This window comes from Salvelinus namaycush, chromosome 12, assembly GCF_016432855.1.
Source record: "Salvelinus namaycush isolate Seneca chromosome 12, SaNama_1.0, whole genome shotgun sequence".
NCBI lineage: Eukaryota > Metazoa > Chordata > Actinopteri > Salmoniformes > Salmonidae > Salvelinus > Salvelinus namaycush.
The window spans coordinates 37231201-37250210 of record NC_052318.1 but is presented as its reverse complement, the minus strand read 5'-3'; the positions used below and the strand labels follow the sequence as shown (position 1 = coordinate 37250210).

Below are 19010 nucleotides of genomic sequence, written 5' to 3'. Positions count from 1 at the left end.
ATCAGTCCTGTGTCACTTCTCCCAACCATCCAGGAACAGTTTGGTGATGAACAATGCCTTTTCCAGCATGATGGAGCACCTTGCCATAAGGCAAAAGTGATAACTAAGTGGCTCGGGGAACAAAACATCGATAATTTGGGTCCATGGCCAGGAAACTCCCCAAACCTTAATCCCATTGAGAACTTTTGGTCAATCCTCAAGAGGGGGGTGGACAAACACAAACCCACAAATTCTGACAAACTCCAAGCATTGATTATGCAAGAATGGGCTGCCATCAGTCAGGATGTGACCCAGAAGTTAATTGACAGCAGGCCAGGGTGGATTGCAAAGGTCTTGAAAAAGAAGGGTCAACACTGCAAATATTGACTCTTTGCATCAACTTCATGTAATTGTCAATAAAAGCCTTTGACACTTATGAAATGCTTGTAATTATACTTCAGTATTCCATAGTAACATATGACAAAAATATCTAGACACTGAAGCAGCAAACTTTGTGGAAATTAATATTTGTGTCATTCTCAAAACTTTTGGCCACGACTGTACTTGGCTGTCCGCACCACCCTCTGTATCGCCATGCGATCGTCATACCAAGCAGTGTTGCAGCCAGTCAAGATGCGCTGAATGGTGCAGCTGTAGAACATTTTGAGGATTTGAGAGCCCATGTCTGCTGTTAATCCAGTTCACACTGTCATTTTCCAACCGAGTTAAGTGTTGAACTGTGACGCAATCAGTTGGCATGACATACACTTCCTGTCTCGTGCACCTTATTTAAATTACAATGAAAACCACCAATGCTTCTGTGACGTCCCCCTCTCCCTCTTTACCCTCCCAGATTCAAGACGGGCCAGATCAACGGTGACCTTCTCATCTACCACGTGCTGCTGACCTTGAAGCCCTACTACGCCAAGCCCTATGAGATCGTTGTGGACCTGACCCACGCCGGACCCAGCAACCGCTTCAAGACCGACTTCCTGTCCAAGTGGTTTGTGGTGTTCCCGGGCTTCGCCTACGAGAACGTGGCTGCCATCTACATCTACAACTGCAACACGTGGGTGAGGGAGTACACCAAGTACCACGAGAGACTGCTGACAGGCCTGAAGGGGAGCAAGAAGCTGTTGTTCATTGATTCACCAGCGCGGCTTGCTGAGCACGTTGAGCCTGACCAGCAGAAGCTGCCTGCGGCCACGCTAGCCCTTGAGGAGGACCTCAAGGTGTTCCACAACGCCCTCAAACTGGCCCACAAGGACACCAAGGTCTCCATCAAGGTCAGGACATGAGGGAGTCAGTAGATTTATAATGTTATATGATTCCTACATACTTTTTGGGCTGTGGGATGTAATTGAAAGTAATTAGGGGCACAGACAGGAATGACAGGAATGTCTGAGACGGATTGAATGCTTGTCCCCCGGAAGTAGATGTGGTCTGAAGGGTCAACCGCTAAACCAGACTCCGGCTGATAATGGATGTTTTTTTTTACCATGTTACTCTTTTGTGGGCCGTATAGCATAGTGACTCAGTCTCAATGAGCTGTCTCTGTTGTCCCCAGGTGGGCTCCACAGCAGTCCAGGTGACGTCAGCAGAGCGTACCCGGGTCCTGGGTCAGTCGGTCTTCCTCAACGACATCTACTACGCCTCAGAGATAGAGGAGATCTGCCTGGTGGATGAGAACCAGTTCACGCTTACCATCGCCAACCAGGGCACGCCGCTCACCTTCATGCACCAGGAGTGTGAGGCCATCGTCCAGTCCATCATCCACATCAGGACGCGTTGGGAGCTGTCCCAGCCGGACTCCATCCCCCAGCACACCAAGATCAGGCCCAAAGACGTGCCGGGGACCCTGCTCAACATTGCCCTCCTCAACCTGGGCAGCTCTGACCCCAGCCTCAGGTCAGAAACACAGCTGTGGAAAATAGTCATGTGATTAGTATAGATTTTGATGGGACTATGAGAGCAGACCATTAGGCTTCTTAGGGATGATTGAATTATACATCTATGATGCTTACTTACGTACTATTTTTTTATTATCTCCTTCCCTCTCTGTCTGTGCTGGTTTCAGATCGGCGGCCTACAACCTGCTCTGTGCCTTGACCTGCACCTTCAACCTGAAGATAGAAGGCCAGCTGCTGGAGACGTCGGGCCTGTGTATCCCTGCAAACAACACCCTCTTCATAGTGTCCATCAGCAAGACACTGGCCGCCAACGAACCACACCTCACCCTGGAGTTCCTGGAAGAGTGTATCTCTGGCTTCAGCAAATCTAGTCAGTATCCTTGTTCCTGCCCTCCACACACATACGCAAACGTTCACTCACACGCACATATGCGCTGACATGCGCACACACACACACACACACACACACACACACACACTAACATCCTCTCTGATGTGTGTTTTAGGTATTGAGTTGAAACACCTGTGTCTGGAGTACATGACCCCCTGGCTGCTCAACCTGGTGAGGTTCTGTAAGCACAATGACGACGCCAAGCGCCAACGTGTCACCGCCATCCTGGACAAGCTCATCACCATGACCATCAACGAGAAGCAGATGTACCCTTCTATCCAGGCTAAGATCTGGGGTAGTCTAGGACAGGTGGGGGTCTCTCTCTCCTCTTTGTATGCGTTTTAGCCCATGTATCAACCAGTATTTCAAATCAAATCACATATTTTCAGATGTAATCGCAGGTACAGCGAAATGCTTTTGTTTCTAGCTCCAACAGTGCAGTAATACCTAGCAAAACCATGCACACAAATCTTAAAAATAAGAAATTAAGAAATATCAATAAAAATAGTGTGTATGGACAGTATATGAATAGAAAAGGTGTGTACAGCAGTAGTGATGAGCCATGACTAGAATACAGTACACATGAAGTGGGTAAAACCAGTATGTACACATTATTAAAGTGACCATTGTTCATTGACTATGTACACAGGACAGCAGTCTCTTAGGTGCAGGGTAGAGTACCGGGTGGTATATTGAATATTACTGAGCCTGTGCAGTGTCTGTTATTGCCTTAATGCTACTGCTGATTCATGCACTGGGAAATGGCTGAAGGATTCAGTGGACCCACTGTTCAGGATGTTATAGACACTGGACAGGGACACCCTATGCCAGGGATCATCAACTAGATTCAGCCATGGCCTGTTTTTCTTCTTGAGCGGATGGTCAGGGGCCCGGAACATAATTTATCGACTGTAAATTGACTGCAAGAAGCCCAAACAGATATAATGTTTGACTAAAACATAATAATTTAAAACCTTGCTTACATTTGTATATAATCACATGTCTCTCTATTATGCGTGGGAATACTTGGGAACAGATTTCTTAAATTAAAATCACTTGGCGCTTATTTCTAGGTGTTTTTACAGTCTTATGTCCAACAAAAAAAGTATTATTTTGTTGAACACACTTTTGCACACAGTGAGTCCATGCAACTTATTTTGGGACTTTAAGCACATTTTTACTGCTTAACTTATTTAGGGGGGTTGTATACTTATTAACTAAATATATTTCAGCTGTTCATTTTTAAATAATTTGTCAACATTTTGAAAAACACAATTCCACTTTGACATTATGGGGTATTGTATATAGGCCAGTGACCCAAAATCTAAATTTAATCTATTTTAAATTCAGGCTGTAACACAGCAAATTGTGGAAAAAGTCAAGGGGTCTGAATACTTTCTGAAGGTAATGTATGTAGTCATTACAAATGATTCTGTCTTCTGTGTCCGCGTCTCTGTACTTTTCAGCTCTCACCAGTTATCATGCTTGCCACTGAAAGCTTTGTGTATTGAGAAGTCATTCTGAAAGAGAAATTACTTGAGACAGAAAGAAAAGCATACGCTGAGGCCGTTGTGCAAGTCCCAGTATCTATAGGTCTACTGTGGGAACTTCGGTGAAGGTTCTGGGTTGCATCACACCTCTGTGGGCTATTAATGGAGATGAGTTTATGGTTTGTCCTGTTGTCCCTGTTCTGTAGATAACGGACCTGCTGGACGTGGTGCTGGACAGCTTCATCAAGACCAGCGCTACAGGAGGCCTGGGTTCCATCAAGGCTGAGGTCATGGCCGACACAGCTGTGGCGCTGGCCTCCGGGAATGTCAAGCTGGTGTCCAGCAAGGTGAGAAACGCGCACACAAACACAATAATTACCAGTGCGACATACAATACATTACCAAAAGTATGTGGACACCTTGTTGAACAACTCGTTCCAAAATCATGGGCATTAATATTGGTCCCCCATTGCTGCTATCACAGCCTCCACTCTTCTGGGTATGCTTTCAACTAAATGTTGGAACATTGCTGCGGGGATTTGCTTCCATTCATCCACAAGCATTAGTGAGATCGGGCACTGATGTTGGACGATTAGGCCTGGCTGGCAGTCGGCGTTCCAATTCATCCCAAAGGTGTTGAGGTCAGGGCTCTATGCAGGCCAGTCAAGTTCTTCACACCGATCTCAACACACACATTTCTGCATGGACCTTGCTTTGTGCATGGGGGCATTGTCATACTGAAACAGGAAAGGGTCTTCCCCAAAGTTGGAAGCACTGGAAATAAGGGGCCTAGCCCGAACCATGAAAAATAGCCCCAGACCATTGTTCCTAGTCCAACGAACATTACAGCTGGCACTACAATTGGGCAGGTAGCCTTTTCCTGGCATCCGCCAAACCCAGATTCGTCCATCGAACTGCCAGATGGTGAAGCGTGATTCATCACTCCAGAGTCCAATGGCGGCGAGCTTTATACCACTCCAGCCGAAGCTTGGCATTGCACCTGGTGATCTTAGGCTTGTGTGCGGCTGCTTGGCCATGGAAACCCATTTCATGAAGCTCCCGACGAGCAGTTATTGTGCTGACGTTGCTTCCAGGGGAAGTATGGATCTCGGTAGTGAGTGTTACATCCGAGGATAGACGATTTTTACGCGCAACGTACTTCAGCACTTCGCGGTCCTGTTCTGTGAGCTTGTGTGGCCTACCACTTCGCGGCTGAGCCGTTGTTGCTCTAAGACGTTTCCACTTCACAATAACAGCACTTACAGTTGACCGGGGCGGCTCTAGCAGGGCAGACATTTGATGAATTGACTATGACGGTGGCACGTTGAAAGCCACTGAGCTCTTCAGTAAGGCCATTCTACTGCCAATGTTTGTCTATGGAGATTGCATGGCTATGCGCTCGATTTTATGAACATCAGCAACGGGTGTGGCTGAAATAGCCGAATCCATAAATTTACATTTACATTACATTTAAGTCATTTAGCAGACGCTCTTATCCAGAGCGACTTACAAATTGGTGCATTCACCTTATGATATCCAGTGGAACAACCACTTTACAATAGTGCATCTAAATCTTTTAAGGGGGGGGGGGGGGGTTAGAAGGATTACTTTGTCCTATCCTAGGTATTCCTTAAAGAGGTGGGGTTTCAGGTGTCTCTGTAAGGTGGTGATTGACTCCGCTGACCTGGCGTCGTGAGGGAGTTTGTTCCACCATTGGGGTGCCAGAGCAGCGAACAGTTTTGACTGGGCTGAGCGGGAAATTAAGGGATTTCCACATACTTGTGTATATTTTTCACACTCTTAAGATCGATTCTGTGACTTGAGTCTAGACAAGAAAATATGCTAAAAAACATCAATACAGATGCTCCACACATGTATACATTCTTTCCAGATGTCCCTTGTTCTATCAAATGCCATGAAAGATCCGTTCTGTACATTTATTGTACTGCTTTATGGCAAGATGTGATTGTGTAATGTCACTGAATTAATTGGAGTAGCTAACATATTAGCCAATGTTACAGATTACATTACACAGGTCTGCGGGTCCTTAAAAAGTCTGAAATTAATTTATCTGATTTAAAGGCCTTAAGTCTTCATGTCTTAAATTCAGTTTTCAAAGGTCTTGACGGAGTAACTACAGTGTTTCCATTATATTGTGCCGCTGCTTAATACCACCGTGGCAAAACAAATGAACAAATAGAGATGCATTCTGACAGCTGAGCAACATTTCAAAATGTACAGTGCCTTCAGAAAGTATTCACACCCCTTTTTCCACATTTTGCTGTGTTAGAGCCTGACTTTAAAATGCATTACATTTAGATTGTGTCACTGGCCTGCTCACAATACACCATAATGTCAAAGTGCAATTAATTGTTTTATTGCATCTTTTACAAATTAATTAAAAATAAAAAGCTGAAATGTCTTGAGTCAAGTATTCAACCCCTTTGACTCTCTCTGTGTACAATAATGGTGTTTAAATTTTTGAATGACTACCTCATCTCTGTACCCCACACATACAATTCTCTGTAAGGTCCCTCAGTCGAGTAGTGAATTTCAAACACCGATTCAACCACAAAGACGAGGGAGTTTGCCTCGCAAAAAGGGCACCTTTTGGTAGATGGGTAAAGAAAAAAGCAGACATTGAATATCTCTTTGAGCATGGTGAAGTTATTAATTACACTTTGGATGGTGTATCGATACACCCAGTCACTACAAAGATATAGGCGTTCCCGGAGAGGAAGGAAACCGCTCAGGGATTTCACCATGAGGCCAATGGTGACTTTAAAACAGTTACAGAGTTTAATGGCTGTGATGGGAGACAACTGAAGATGGATCCACAACATAGTAGTTATTTCACAATACTAACCTAAATTACAGTGAAAAGAATGAAGCCTGTACAGAATAGTTTTTATTCCAAAACATGTGCAATTAACTCATATGTCCTGAATACAAAGTGTTATTTTTGGGGAAATCCAACACAACACATTACTGAGTACCACTCTTCATATTTTCAAGCATTGTGGTGGCTGCATTATGTTATGGGTGTGTAAAACTAACCTGGTTGTCTGCTTTCCAACAGACACTGGGAGACAAATTTACCTTTCAGCAGGACAATAACCTAAAACACAAGGCCAAATTTACACTGGAGTTGCTTACCAAGACGACTTTGAATATTCCTGAGTGCCCTAGTTAGTTTTGACTTAAATCGGCTTAAATCTATGGCAAGACTTAAATGGCTGTCCAGCAATGATCAACAACCAACTGGACAGAGATTGAAGGATTTTAAGAATAATGTGCAAAATATTATATCATCCAGGTGTGCAATGTTCTTAGAGACGTACCCAGAAAGACTCGTAGCTGTAATCACTGCCAAACATTATTCTAACATGTATTGACTCGAGGGGTTGAATACTTCTGTAATCAAGATATTAATGTTTTTTTATATATATTTTTTTACTAATTTTCAAATTTATCTTCTACTTTGACAGAATATTTTGTGTTGATCATTTACAAAAAATGACATATATTTTTATCCCACTTTGTAACGTAACATAATGTGGAAGACGTCCTGGGGTGTGAATACTTTCTGAAGGCACTGTAATTGTAGGAAAGACCATTGTTAAAATAGAGGAGAGCTTCATGTGAGTATGAATGATTTATCAACTGTCAATATAGAGGAAATAACACCACTTTACAGAGTATGTCATTGAGATGATGTGCCAGCGGAACGGAGATGAGCGTGCCATTTACGGTGAATATATCAGGAGGCCTATATAGGCCTACCAATGGAACGTTTTTGCGTGGCTATCTAGCAATAATAGCATATTTAGAGTTAGCAATCTAGCTAATGGGTTTTAAATTCCCACTTCCTCAATTTGTAAATTATGTAGCGTTATAGCCCCTAGGCCAATATGCACAAAAAACATTCAGGCAAATTAATTTCTAAAGATATTGGATTACTCTGGATCCTATTTTGACATGTTGCACATAAAAATATCCATCATGCATTCCCTGAACTTGTTAGATTAAATGTCTGTTCATGTCTTACTTGGCACTGGAAAAAGTCAGTCAAGAGCCCTCCCGCTTAGCTACCCTGCTTTCGAAGTACATCCGTTTGATACCTGATTCACTGAATGAGGGAAGGACCTTGTGTGTTTGAGCAGTGCTGGATCAAAAGCCTGCACACCCAGAGTTGACCACTATTTTATACAGTAACAGTGATGTAAATTTGACTTTAAGGCATTTTTTCACATTGGTATTGTTTTGGTATTGAGTATAATTTTCTGAATACTTAAGAGTTTGTGATCCAGCTATTGATTAGCCCATTGAGGTAGCCTTAACAAATGCAGATGGGCAACCCCATGCTTCAGCCATCTATAACCTAGCCACTATGCTACTACTCCGTTAGTCTACAGGTGAATGCTTATGGTTAAAATAGCACATCTGCCTGATTTAATATGCTCCATGTAGGCTATAGTCTTTGGGGAAAGAGCCAGCCCTAAAAATACTACTTTTTGCTCATTTTGGCTCATTTCTGGAGGAGAATATTAGCAGATGTGTGCTGCATGCATACTTCAAAATTGGTATTAAATTGCATTTCAAGTGGTATTAAAAAAGAGTTAAATTAAACTTAATAACCTGCAGATACCCTGATTACAGTTAGATGTTGAACCATACCACTACAGTATGTATGAAAGCCTGTTTTAAACATCTCACAAACCGAACATACAAGCAGACACATTTTAAAAGTGCCTACCCTATTTATGTCACATGTGGTGTCCTTCCTTTACTTGTCTTTTCCTTTTGACTGTTGAGCTACTTTTCTCCTAAAGAGAGCATTGAGTGTATTGCCCAATGAAGTATCCATAACTTACCTCACAAAATGCTGATCATGTGATCTAGTACCAGGAACAGTATGGCCACTGAATACAAAGGCCAGTCTGTGTGGGGTGACGTCTCTTTTCTCTTCTATCTGTACTTGTATGTCAAGGCAAAACACTGAACACAGGTTTAAATTGTTATTGCACAATTGATTAACACCAGACTGGGATATAAAACATTACTTGCTGCATAACCAATTCTGCCTGTAACCTTTAACTACAGGACAGTGATGCTAGCTAAATGACATGAAAGAGTCCTGAATCATCCTGCTCTTTATCATCGGTGGATGGGAGAGATAATAGAAGATGGGGATGTCAAATGTGGTAATGTGATGTGCTACGTACCAGACCTTTGATGTAACCTTAACTCTATCCCTTGTCTGGTCTGCAGGTGATCATCCGCATGTGTAAGATCATCGATAAGACGTGTCTGTCTCCCACGCCCACCCTGGAGCAACATCTGATGTGGGATGACATCGCCATCCTGGCCCGTTACATGCTCATGCTGTCCTTCAACAACTCTCTGGACGTGGCCACTCACCTGCCCTACCTGTTCCACGTGGTCACTCTGCTGGTGGCCACCGGCCCCCTGTCCCTCCGCGCCTCCACACACGGCCTGGTCATCAACATAATCCACTCCCTCTGTACCTGCTCCCAGCTCAACTTCAGTGGTGAGGAGGCCACACACAAAACATCCTGGCCCTGGCTGTAGAGAGAGAGGACAGACAGAGAGACAGAGAGAGAAGTGAAACAATTTAAAAGGCAGAGGGTTGATGAGTGTCATGTCTTGATTCAGTGTTTTGAAAGTAGATGGATAGCTAGAGATGTACACTTTTGGGAGAGTTTTCATTGATGTACTGTATAGCCTTGCTGAAACTAACTGATAACTATTCCCCTGTGTGCTGCTCTCTTCCAGAGGAGACCAAGCAGGTCCTGAGGCTGAGCCTGACAGAGTTCTCCCTGCCTAAGTTCTACCTGCTGTTCGGTATCAGTAAGGTCAAGTCTGCTGCGGTCATCGCCTTCCGCTCCAGCTACCGCGACCGCTCCTTCTCCCCCGGGTCCTACGACAGGGAGACCTTCGCCCTGTCCTCCCTGGAGACAGTCTCTGAGGCCCTGCTGGAGATCATGGAGGTCAGGAGATAACCACACTGACATCGTCACTCATTATTCCATCGTCTCTATGAAACTGTACCGGTTTAGATGCTGGGTGAACACCAACCAAATGTAATATTCTACTTGCCCAGTCTAGCAAACAAAATATATATATATATTTTTTTGAATTTGCTCAAACTGTTTCCTCTTTTCCACAAGGCCTGTATGAGGGATATCCCTGGCTGTAAGTGGCTGGACCAGTGGACAGAGCTGGCTCAGAGGTATGGTAACAACATTTACACTTTTCTAATGAACGGAACCAACCACACTGTTTGCTCTAAATCAATTATCTGATGCTTATATTACTATTGGTGCTAATGTCAGAGCAATGTAGAGAGGCTTCAGATCATTTACATTTAAAAAAATATATATATATTTTTTGTTATTTAGCATACGCGCTTATCCAGAGCGACTTACAGGAGCAATTAGGGTTAAGTGCCAATTAGGGTTAAGTGCCTTGCTCAATTGCACATAGAAAGATTTTTCACCTAGTCGGCTCTAGGTTTCGAACCAGCGACCTTTCAGTTACTGGCCCAACTCTCTTAACCGCTAGGCTACCTTCCGCCGTCAACTTGACTGACTTTTATAAGGCATGCGTGTGAATGGAGTCTGTGTATTCATCCGTGCTCTCTCTTTTTCTCTCCCTCTGTCAGGTTTGCGTTCCAGTACAACCCGTCCCTGCAGCCCAGAGCCCTGGTGGTGTTTGGCTGCATCAGTAAGAGGGTGACCCACGGCCAGATCAAACAGATCATCAGGATCCTCAGCAAGGCCAGCCCCCTGCTCAGCATAGACCGGGTCTGTGTCCCATCACTCTGCCCTGTTCCTCGCTACATTCTGTCATACATAGAATCAGGACATGCATCTCATTGAAACCACTTGAATGACTGTACTGTATCTTGTAAAAGACAATGGTCAGTGCAAATTTTTTTTTTAAAGCATCGCTATTGTCAAAATAGAATCTATCACTTCAAGTAACTGTGCTTCCATCTCGTGCACTTTTTATCTGCCAATTGGCGTTCTAAATCTACAGACATGACCGCTACTCTCGCGGGAACGTTGCAAGTCTTTGAATAGATTCTGCTACAAGTTTTGGAAGTAGTTGTGAATGCTGGAGCAGTGTCTGATCCTGTCTCATTAGGGTCTGTCTGTTGAAAGATGCTGTGTGTAGCATAACCTGTGCTGCGCAGACTGAATTGACCTGTTGTCTTGTCTGTCAATAGGGTCTGGAGAGCTGTCTAAAGGGACCTGATAACTACAACAGCCAGGTGTTGATAGAAGCCACAGTAATCGCTCTCACCAAGCTACAGCCTCTCCTCAACAAGGTACACACACGAAGACACAGATGGCCGATCTCAAAGGATAATTTAAGAGATGGATGTGTTAAATGTTCTGGTGAGCTAACTTATTTGTGTGTGCGTGCATATGAACCGCATTCTAAAAAGTAGAACCCAAAGCTCCTTCTGACACGCAGAGAGGAGGGAAGTTATTTTGGGCCTGCCTGTATGTGGTAAATAGGCTGCTGATAGATGGTAGATGGTGGCAGTAAATGGTCGTGTGAGACTCGCTCTGACTGCAAGTGTGTTTGTTGGCGGCTCGCCTACGCACAGGGGCCTGTGTGTGTGTGTGTGTGTGTTGGATTGTGTGTCTGTGTGTGTTGGATGGTAATAGTGGTGAGGCTAAATAACAGCCTCTGTTTCCTCCAGGACTCCCCCATGCACAAGGCTCTGTTCTGGGTGGCCGTGGCTGTGCTCCAGCTGGACGAGGTCAATCTCTACTCTGCCGGCACCGCCCTGCTGGAGCAGAACCTCCACACACTGGACAGCCTCAGGGTCTTCAACGACAAGGTACTAAACACACAGACAACTTTTCAAAAGGATGGTCTTCTACAAATCTTCAGCTCAAACATTCATACTTTTTTTTTGGCCAGGTCTTCTCACAGTTTCACTTTGATTTAATTATTTCCAAAAAATGTAAACCCTATCTGCGCCTCTTTTCCCCTGTAGAGTCCAGAGGAGGTGTTTATGGAGATCAGGAAGCCTCTGGAGTGGCACTGTAAACAGATGGACCACTTTGTGGGCCTCAACTTCAATTCCAACTTCAACTTTGCACTAGTGGGTCACCTGTTGAAAGGTAAGTGGGCGGGGGTGTCTAAGCATTGGGTCGGCATGGTTGAGCTCTCTCTAACCAACCACGTCTCTGTTCAGGGTACAGACACCCCTCCCCCAACACAGTGGCGCGGACCATCCGGATTCTCCACACACTGCTAGCCCTGGTGGGAAAACACCTCAACTGTGACAAGTTTGAGGTGAACACCCAGAGTGTGGCCTACCTGGCAGGTGAGTTCAGGAGGGATCCTCAATGAAGCCATACTAGGAATATTCATGATTGTTGATTTTTATTTATTTTTAACCCCCTTTTCCTCCCCAATTTCGTGGTATCCAATTGTTAGTAGTTACTGTCTTGTCTCATCGCTGCAACTCCCGTAAGGACTCAGGAGAGGCGAAGAGGTTGAGAGCCATGCGTCCTCCGAAACACAACCCAACCAAGCCGCACTGCTTCTTGACACAGCGCGCATCCAACCCGGAAGCCAGCCGCACCAATGTGTCGGAGGAAACACTGTACACCTAGCGACCTGGTCAGCGTGCACTGCGCTCGGCCCGCCACAGAAGTCGCTAGTGCGCGATGAGACAAGGATATCCCTGCCGGCCAAACCCTCCCTAACCCGGACGACGCTGGGCCAATTGTGCGCCGCCCCATGGGCCTCCTGGTCGCGGCCGGCTGCGACAGAGCCTGGGCTCGAACCCAGGATGCCCATGTTCATATTGACTTTAAACAAAAGTGATTTTCGTTCCGGCCTCCCGGGTGGCGCAGATTTTCATTGATATTCTTAATTTGCATGCCAATGGTTTCTGCGTCGAAAACAAACTGATCTCGTAGTGAAATGACGCCTGTCTGTGTGTGTAGCTCTCCTCACTGTTTCAGAAGAGGTCCGCAGCCGCTGTAGCCTCAAGCACAGGAAGTCCCTGCTCCTCTCGGAAGTTACCATGGGGAATGTTCCCATGGACACGTACTCTGTGCACCACAGCGACCCCTGCTGCAGGTGAGTCTACAGGGCTGACAGAGCAGCTGAATGAAGATTAGTTTCAGCTCTCTGTATTGTACAATGTCAAAAAGGAATTGTTCACCTTTCATTAATGTTTTTTTTCCCCCTCCTGTGTCAGGACTCTTCGGGAGAGTCAGCCGTGGACGTCCCCCAAGGTGTCAGAACGCTACCTAGTGGCTCACTACTCCTCGGTGGGGCAGATCAGCCCCCGCACACGCAAGTCCATGAGCCTGGACATGGGCCAGCCTTCCCAGGCAAACACTAAGAAACTGCTGGGTAAGACACCTGTCAATCATTCTGCACTGCTAGAGACCAACAGAAGCATTTTAACATGAGAGAACTGGTCAGAGGGAGTTAGCCTATATAGACATGCTGACCTAGATATCCATAGAGGATCCACCAGGTCTGTGCTAATTTAGGTATTGTTAGTGTTTAAGTGAATTGACCTGTGTGTTTAACATGGCCATCATGTATTTTTCTATGCTGGCTCACCAGGCACTAGGAAGAGTTTTGATCACTTGATATCAGACAACAAAGCACCAAAGAGGCCAGATATGGAGTCTGGCATCACTACGCCTCCAAAGATGAGGAGGGTGGCGGAGAACGATTATGAAATAGGTGAGTGTCCAGGTCAGTGTCTGTCTCCTGTTCACCTGACACTTACATGTTTGTGGCAGGGATGCTAGAGGTTTGACACTGACTCATGTCTCTCTCCATCCCACAGAATCGACCCAAAGAATCTCCCACCACACCCTGAGGAAGGTGTCTGTGTCGGAGTCCAACGTGCTGCTGGATGAAGAGGTTCTCACAGACCCCAAGATCCAGGCTCTGCTGCTCACGGTCCTGGTGAGACCACTCGCTCTCCTCCACCACCTCTGTCTTTCTCTGTCTCTCTCTCTTTTAAACTCCCTCTCTCACAGTTCCTCGTCATTAGTTTGTGCCTATTTCTAACATGCTGGTATAAAGTATCTCACTGTTCCTTCCTGTCTTGCCTCTATGCTACAGGCTACGTTGGTGAAGAATACAACAGATGATTTTGACCAGAGAATCCTCTACGAGTTTTTAGCTGAAGCTAGTGTTGTCTTCCCTAGGGTCTTTCCAGTTGTGTAAGTATTTCATGTCAACACAATAAAGCCATGAACAAATATATACAGTACCAGTCTAAAGTTTGGGCACACCTACTCATTGAAGGGTTTTTCTTTTTTTTGACTATGTTCTCCATTGTAGAATAATAGTGAAAACATCAAAACTATGAAATAACACATATGGAATCATGTATTAACCAAAAGTGCTAAACAAATCAAAATATATTTTAGATTCTTCAAAGTAGTCACCCTTTGCCTTGATGACAGCTTTGCACACTCTTGGCATTCTCTCAACCAGCTTCACCTGGAATGCTTTTCTAACAGTCTTGAAGGAGTTCCCACATATGCTGAGCTCTTGTTGGCTGCTTTTCCTTCACTCTGCAGTCCAACTCATCCCAAACCATCTCAATTGGGTTGAGGTTGGGTGATTGTGGAGGCCAGGTCATCTGATGTAGCACTCCATCACTCTCTTTCTTGGTCAAATAGCGCTTACACAGCCTGGAGGTGTGTTGGGTCATTGTCCCAACACACGCAAACCAGATGGGATGGCATATCGCTGCAGAATGCTGTGGTAGCCATGCTGGTTAAGTGTGCCTTGAATTCTAAATAAATCACACAGTGTCACCAGCAAAGCACCATCACACCACCATCTCCATACATCACGGTGGGAACCACACATGTGGATATCATCCGTTCACCTACTCTGTGTCTCACAAAGACACGGCGGTTGGAACCAAAAAACTCAAATTTGGACTCATTAGACCAAAGGACAGATTTCCACCGGTCTAATGTCCATTGCTCGTGTTTCTTCACCCAAGCAAGTCTCTTCTTATTATTGGTGTCCTTCAGTAGTGGTTTCTTTGCAGCAATTTGACCATGAAGGCCTGTTTCACGCAGTCTCCTCTGAACAATTGATGTTGAGATGTCTGTTACTTGAACTCTGTGAAGCATTTATTTGGGCTGCAATCTGAGGCTGGTAACTCTAATGAACATATCCTCTGCAGCAGAGGTAACGCTGGGTCTTCCTTTCCTGAGGCAGTCCTCATGAGAGCCAGTTTCATCATAGCACTTGATGGTTTTTGCGACTGCACTTGAAGAAACTTTCAAAGTTCTTGACATTTTCCAGATTGACTGACCTTCATGTGTCTTAAAGTAATGATGGACTGTTGTTTCTCTTTGCTTATTTGAGCTGTGCTTGACATAATATGGACTTGGTCTTTTACCAAATAGGGCTATCTTCTGTACACCACCCCTACCTTGTCACAATACAACTGATTGTTTCAAACACATTAAGAAGGAAATATATTCCACAAATTAACGTTTAACAAGGCACACCTGTTAATGAAAATGCATGCCAGGTGACTACCTCATGAAGCTGGTTGAGAGAATGCCAAGAGTGTGCAAAGCTGTCAGTAGCAAATGGTGGCTACTTTGAAGAATCTAAAATATATTTTGATTTGTTTAGCACTTTTGGTTAATACATGATTCCATATGTGTTACTTCATAGTTGTGATGTCTTCACTATTATTCTACAATGTAGAACATATTAAAAATAAAGAAAACCCCTTGAATGGGTAGGTGTGTCCAAACTTTTCATTGGTACTGTATATTCCTGTTAGTGTGTACACAAGCCTTCATATCATGTTGTGGTCTTCTTTCCAGTCACAACCTGCTGGACTCGAAAATCAACACCCTCCTCTCACTGTGCCAGGACCCTAACCTCCTAAACCCCATCCATGGCATCGTGCAGAGTGTGGTTTACCATGAGGAGTCACCACCCCTGTACCAGCCCTCCTACCTACAGAGTGAGAGTACACCCACTCCTCCCCCTCTCCACACACCATTAGTTAGAACTATGGGTTCTGTGGTGATAATGTCGATTTATTAATAGTTGTTTCTTCACTTTCTCTCTCAGGCTTTGGGTTTAATGGTCTATGGAGATTCGCTGGGCCCTTCTCAAAGGTGAGCAGACAAATTGTTTGCCTCTTTAGAGTATGGAAGGTTTATTGTCTGTTTAACTTCCTTTCCATTCTGCTGTGCACACAGCAAACCCAGATCCCGGACTACGCTGAGCTGATAGTGAAGTTCCTGGATGCTTTGATTGACACGTATCTGCCGGGGATCGACGAGGAGACGAGCGAGGAGTGTCTGCGTACGCCCACGTCGCCCTACCCCCCGCCGGGCCAGAGCCAGCTCAGCATCACAGCCAACCTCAATCTCTCCAACTCCATGACCTCACTGGCCACCTCCCAGCACTCCCCAGGTCTGCACACAGATACAGTACACACACACACACACACACACACACGGAGAGTTAGCCAAATCTAGCCCTTCTGTCTCTTAACAGTTTTTATTCTTTCAAATTAACTAGCTGTGATGCTTTACAGTAGCCTCCATCGCAAACTAAATAGACCTTTGACCTATTTGCGTTTTCTCGTCATCATAATAATATTCTGGCCTGTTTAGTCTTTCCATTTGACCAATCAGGAGAATCAACATGCACTAACGAATACATAGAATTAAAGAGAGATATAAAGTATCCATCCATTTCCCACTGAATTCAACCTCACCTGAAAAGTTCCATCCACTATATTTAAGCAATAAGGCCCGAGGGGGTGTGGTATATGGCCAATAAACAACAGCTAAGGGCTGTTCTTCCGCACGACGCAACACGGAGTGCCTGGATACAGCCCTTAGCCGTGGTATATTGGCCATATACCACAAACCCCTGAGGTGCCTTATTGCTATTATAAACTGGTTACCAACGTAATTAGATCAGTAAAAATAAATGTTTTGTTATACCCGTGGTATACAGTCTGATATACCACGGCTGTCAGCTAATCAGCATTCAGGGCTCGAACCACCCAGTTTATATGTAACGTTACATAGTGGGTTCACCAACTTGGTCCATGTGTAAGGCTGATTCTCTCTCTAACCTTGCATTATGTTTTTAGGTCATATTTTATTATTTAGTGTTCATCATAGACATTCCATTTCATGTTTTTGTTAACTTTTCTTTCGCCTCATTTGTTGTGCTGGATGCGGTGTAGTTTATAGACGATCTCCAACTTTGTCCCGTTTGAGGTCCCCCAAGGTGGTGCCCCCCAAAATGATGGATACAATTAAACTATAGAGCTGCAATGGCAAATAGTGTCTCAGCCTATAATATGTGCATTAGTGGTAACAACTTATTTATGTATTGTAATGTCATACTGTATGTCTTAACCATTTATTCAATTTTATACTTTTGGAAATGTTTCATTATTTGTTTTCTTAATTTAAGACATTTTTGTCATTTCTGCTATTTGGATGAAAGAATGAGCCCCCTTTTTCTATATCACTTTTCTCATGATTTATTTCTGTCACTCCTTTGTTAAGTTGGGTTAAGTGTTGTTTTTGTTAATCGTGTTGCTCTTTGTTTGATGTCATTCCTCTTTTTGGGTTGCCATGGACACTCACTCCTGTTTCTTTCTCACTCTGTGTCTGTGAAGCTTCTCTGCCTTGCTCTAAGTCCGCTGTTTTCGCCCCACACCACGTCCGGCCAGGTATTACAGCCCCTCGTCCCCATGCTGCTCCTCACTCCCAGGCACACGACACAGCCTCTCAGAGGTGTGTGGGGTAGCAGAGGCCCATCACAAAGCCCAACAACACTACGAGTATTTGTGATGGAAGTTGATGTACATCATGTTTCAATGCCCATACACCGTATGTCCTGTTTGAACAAAACCAGTGGCGAACCGTGACTATAGGACCTAGGCCTTCAGAGGGACAAAAAATCTTCCAATACGTTGTATCAAAATCAAGAAAATAACAGAAAACATAGCATCTCTTAATGCGCCCGACATTATATATTTTGTAGTCAGACCGTTCTAGTTGTAGTGAAGGAGGAGCAATGCTTTTTGATGATATTATGAATGAATCAAATAGGCCTGGCCGCGCTTTGGGCTCCTGCACACACAGAGACAGAACCAGCATGGACAGTGGACACAACATAACACAAAGCATAAAATAATGTAACCAGCAAAACCAAAAACACACTGTTTACACAACCTATGGTAGCCTAACACCACTATCACCAATAGCGACAACAACAGTGTTGCATCAAAGGTGAAAGGCTTGTGGTGCTGAAAGGACAGCGACCGTCATACCTGTGCACTCCATGGCGCTGAAGGAGAGCTCGTTTTGGTGAAACACCGACACGGCTGATAGACAGGCTGCAGTCACACACACAATCAAATAATGTTAAAGAATAAGCAGCCCATTCACTCTAGTAGGCCCCATGAAATCAGAACAATACAAAAGCACAACCATTTAATTTAAAAAATGTAATTAACAAACCAGCTATTACTTCCACGTTCATCACACTAACCGGTGATCTAAAGTTTAAATGCAACACTGTTTTACAGTCATTATTTTCAAATAGATAGCGAACAGCAAGCGAGCTGCAACCAAAAACGGTGCCACTGCAACGAAGTTTGAGAGTTCATCTTGAAATGGGGAATATTAACGAATTAACAACAACATTCACCTTGAAGTTGATAACAGCTGCTGCAGCCGCCGTTGTCACACTACCACAACACAAGCTAGCTAACATTGTCACACTACCACAACACAAGCTAGCTAACATTGTCACACTACTACAACACAAGCTAGCTAACATTGTCACACTACCACAACACAAGCTAGCTAACATTGTCACACTACCACAACACAAGCTAGCTAACATTGTCACACTACTACAACACAAGCTAGCTAACATTGTCACACTACCACAACACAAGCTAGCTAACATTGTCACACTACCACAACACAAGCTAGCTAACATTGTCACACTACTACAACACAAGCTAGCTAACATTGTCACACTACTACAACACAAGCTAGCTAACATTGTCACACTACTACAACACAAGCTAGCTAACGTTACTAGTGTTACACCTCGATCACACCTACAGGTTATTGCGTTTTGGTACACCAGAAGTACATTAATTTCCCATGGAACGCTGCCTTGCAGAATTGC

At 44.4% G+C, this 19010-nt stretch overlaps 1 protein-coding gene across 1 annotated transcript in view; it reads left to right on the top strand.

Moving 5' to 3' along the window:
- The window catches only part of LOC120057192 (neurofibromin), an 83766-nt gene that overhangs the window by 58429 nt on the left and 6327 nt on the right, over positions 1-19010 (top strand). Inside the window, exons 36-56 of the mRNA XM_039005675.1 lie at positions 833-1265; positions 1547-1887; positions 2057-2259; positions 2396-2589; positions 3977-4117; positions 9042-9321; positions 9567-9781; positions 9962-10023; positions 10456-10570; positions 11023-11124; positions 11506-11646; positions 11806-11932; positions 12007-12138; positions 12767-12902; positions 13024-13181; positions 13401-13523; positions 13630-13751; positions 13911-14011; positions 15653-15795; positions 15906-15952; positions 16037-16253. Coding sequence (XP_038861603.1) covers positions 833-1265; positions 1547-1887; positions 2057-2259; positions 2396-2589; positions 3977-4117; positions 9042-9321; positions 9567-9781; positions 9962-10023; positions 10456-10570; positions 11023-11124; positions 11506-11646; positions 11806-11932; positions 12007-12138; positions 12767-12902; positions 13024-13181; positions 13401-13523; positions 13630-13751; positions 13911-14011; positions 15653-15795; positions 15906-15952; positions 16037-16253 — 3533 coding nt within the window. The remainder of the gene's footprint in view (positions 1-832; positions 1266-1546; positions 1888-2056; positions 2260-2395; positions 2590-3976; positions 4118-9041; positions 9322-9566; positions 9782-9961; positions 10024-10455; positions 10571-11022; positions 11125-11505; positions 11647-11805; positions 11933-12006; positions 12139-12766; positions 12903-13023; positions 13182-13400; positions 13524-13629; positions 13752-13910; positions 14012-15652; positions 15796-15905; positions 15953-16036; positions 16254-19010) is intronic.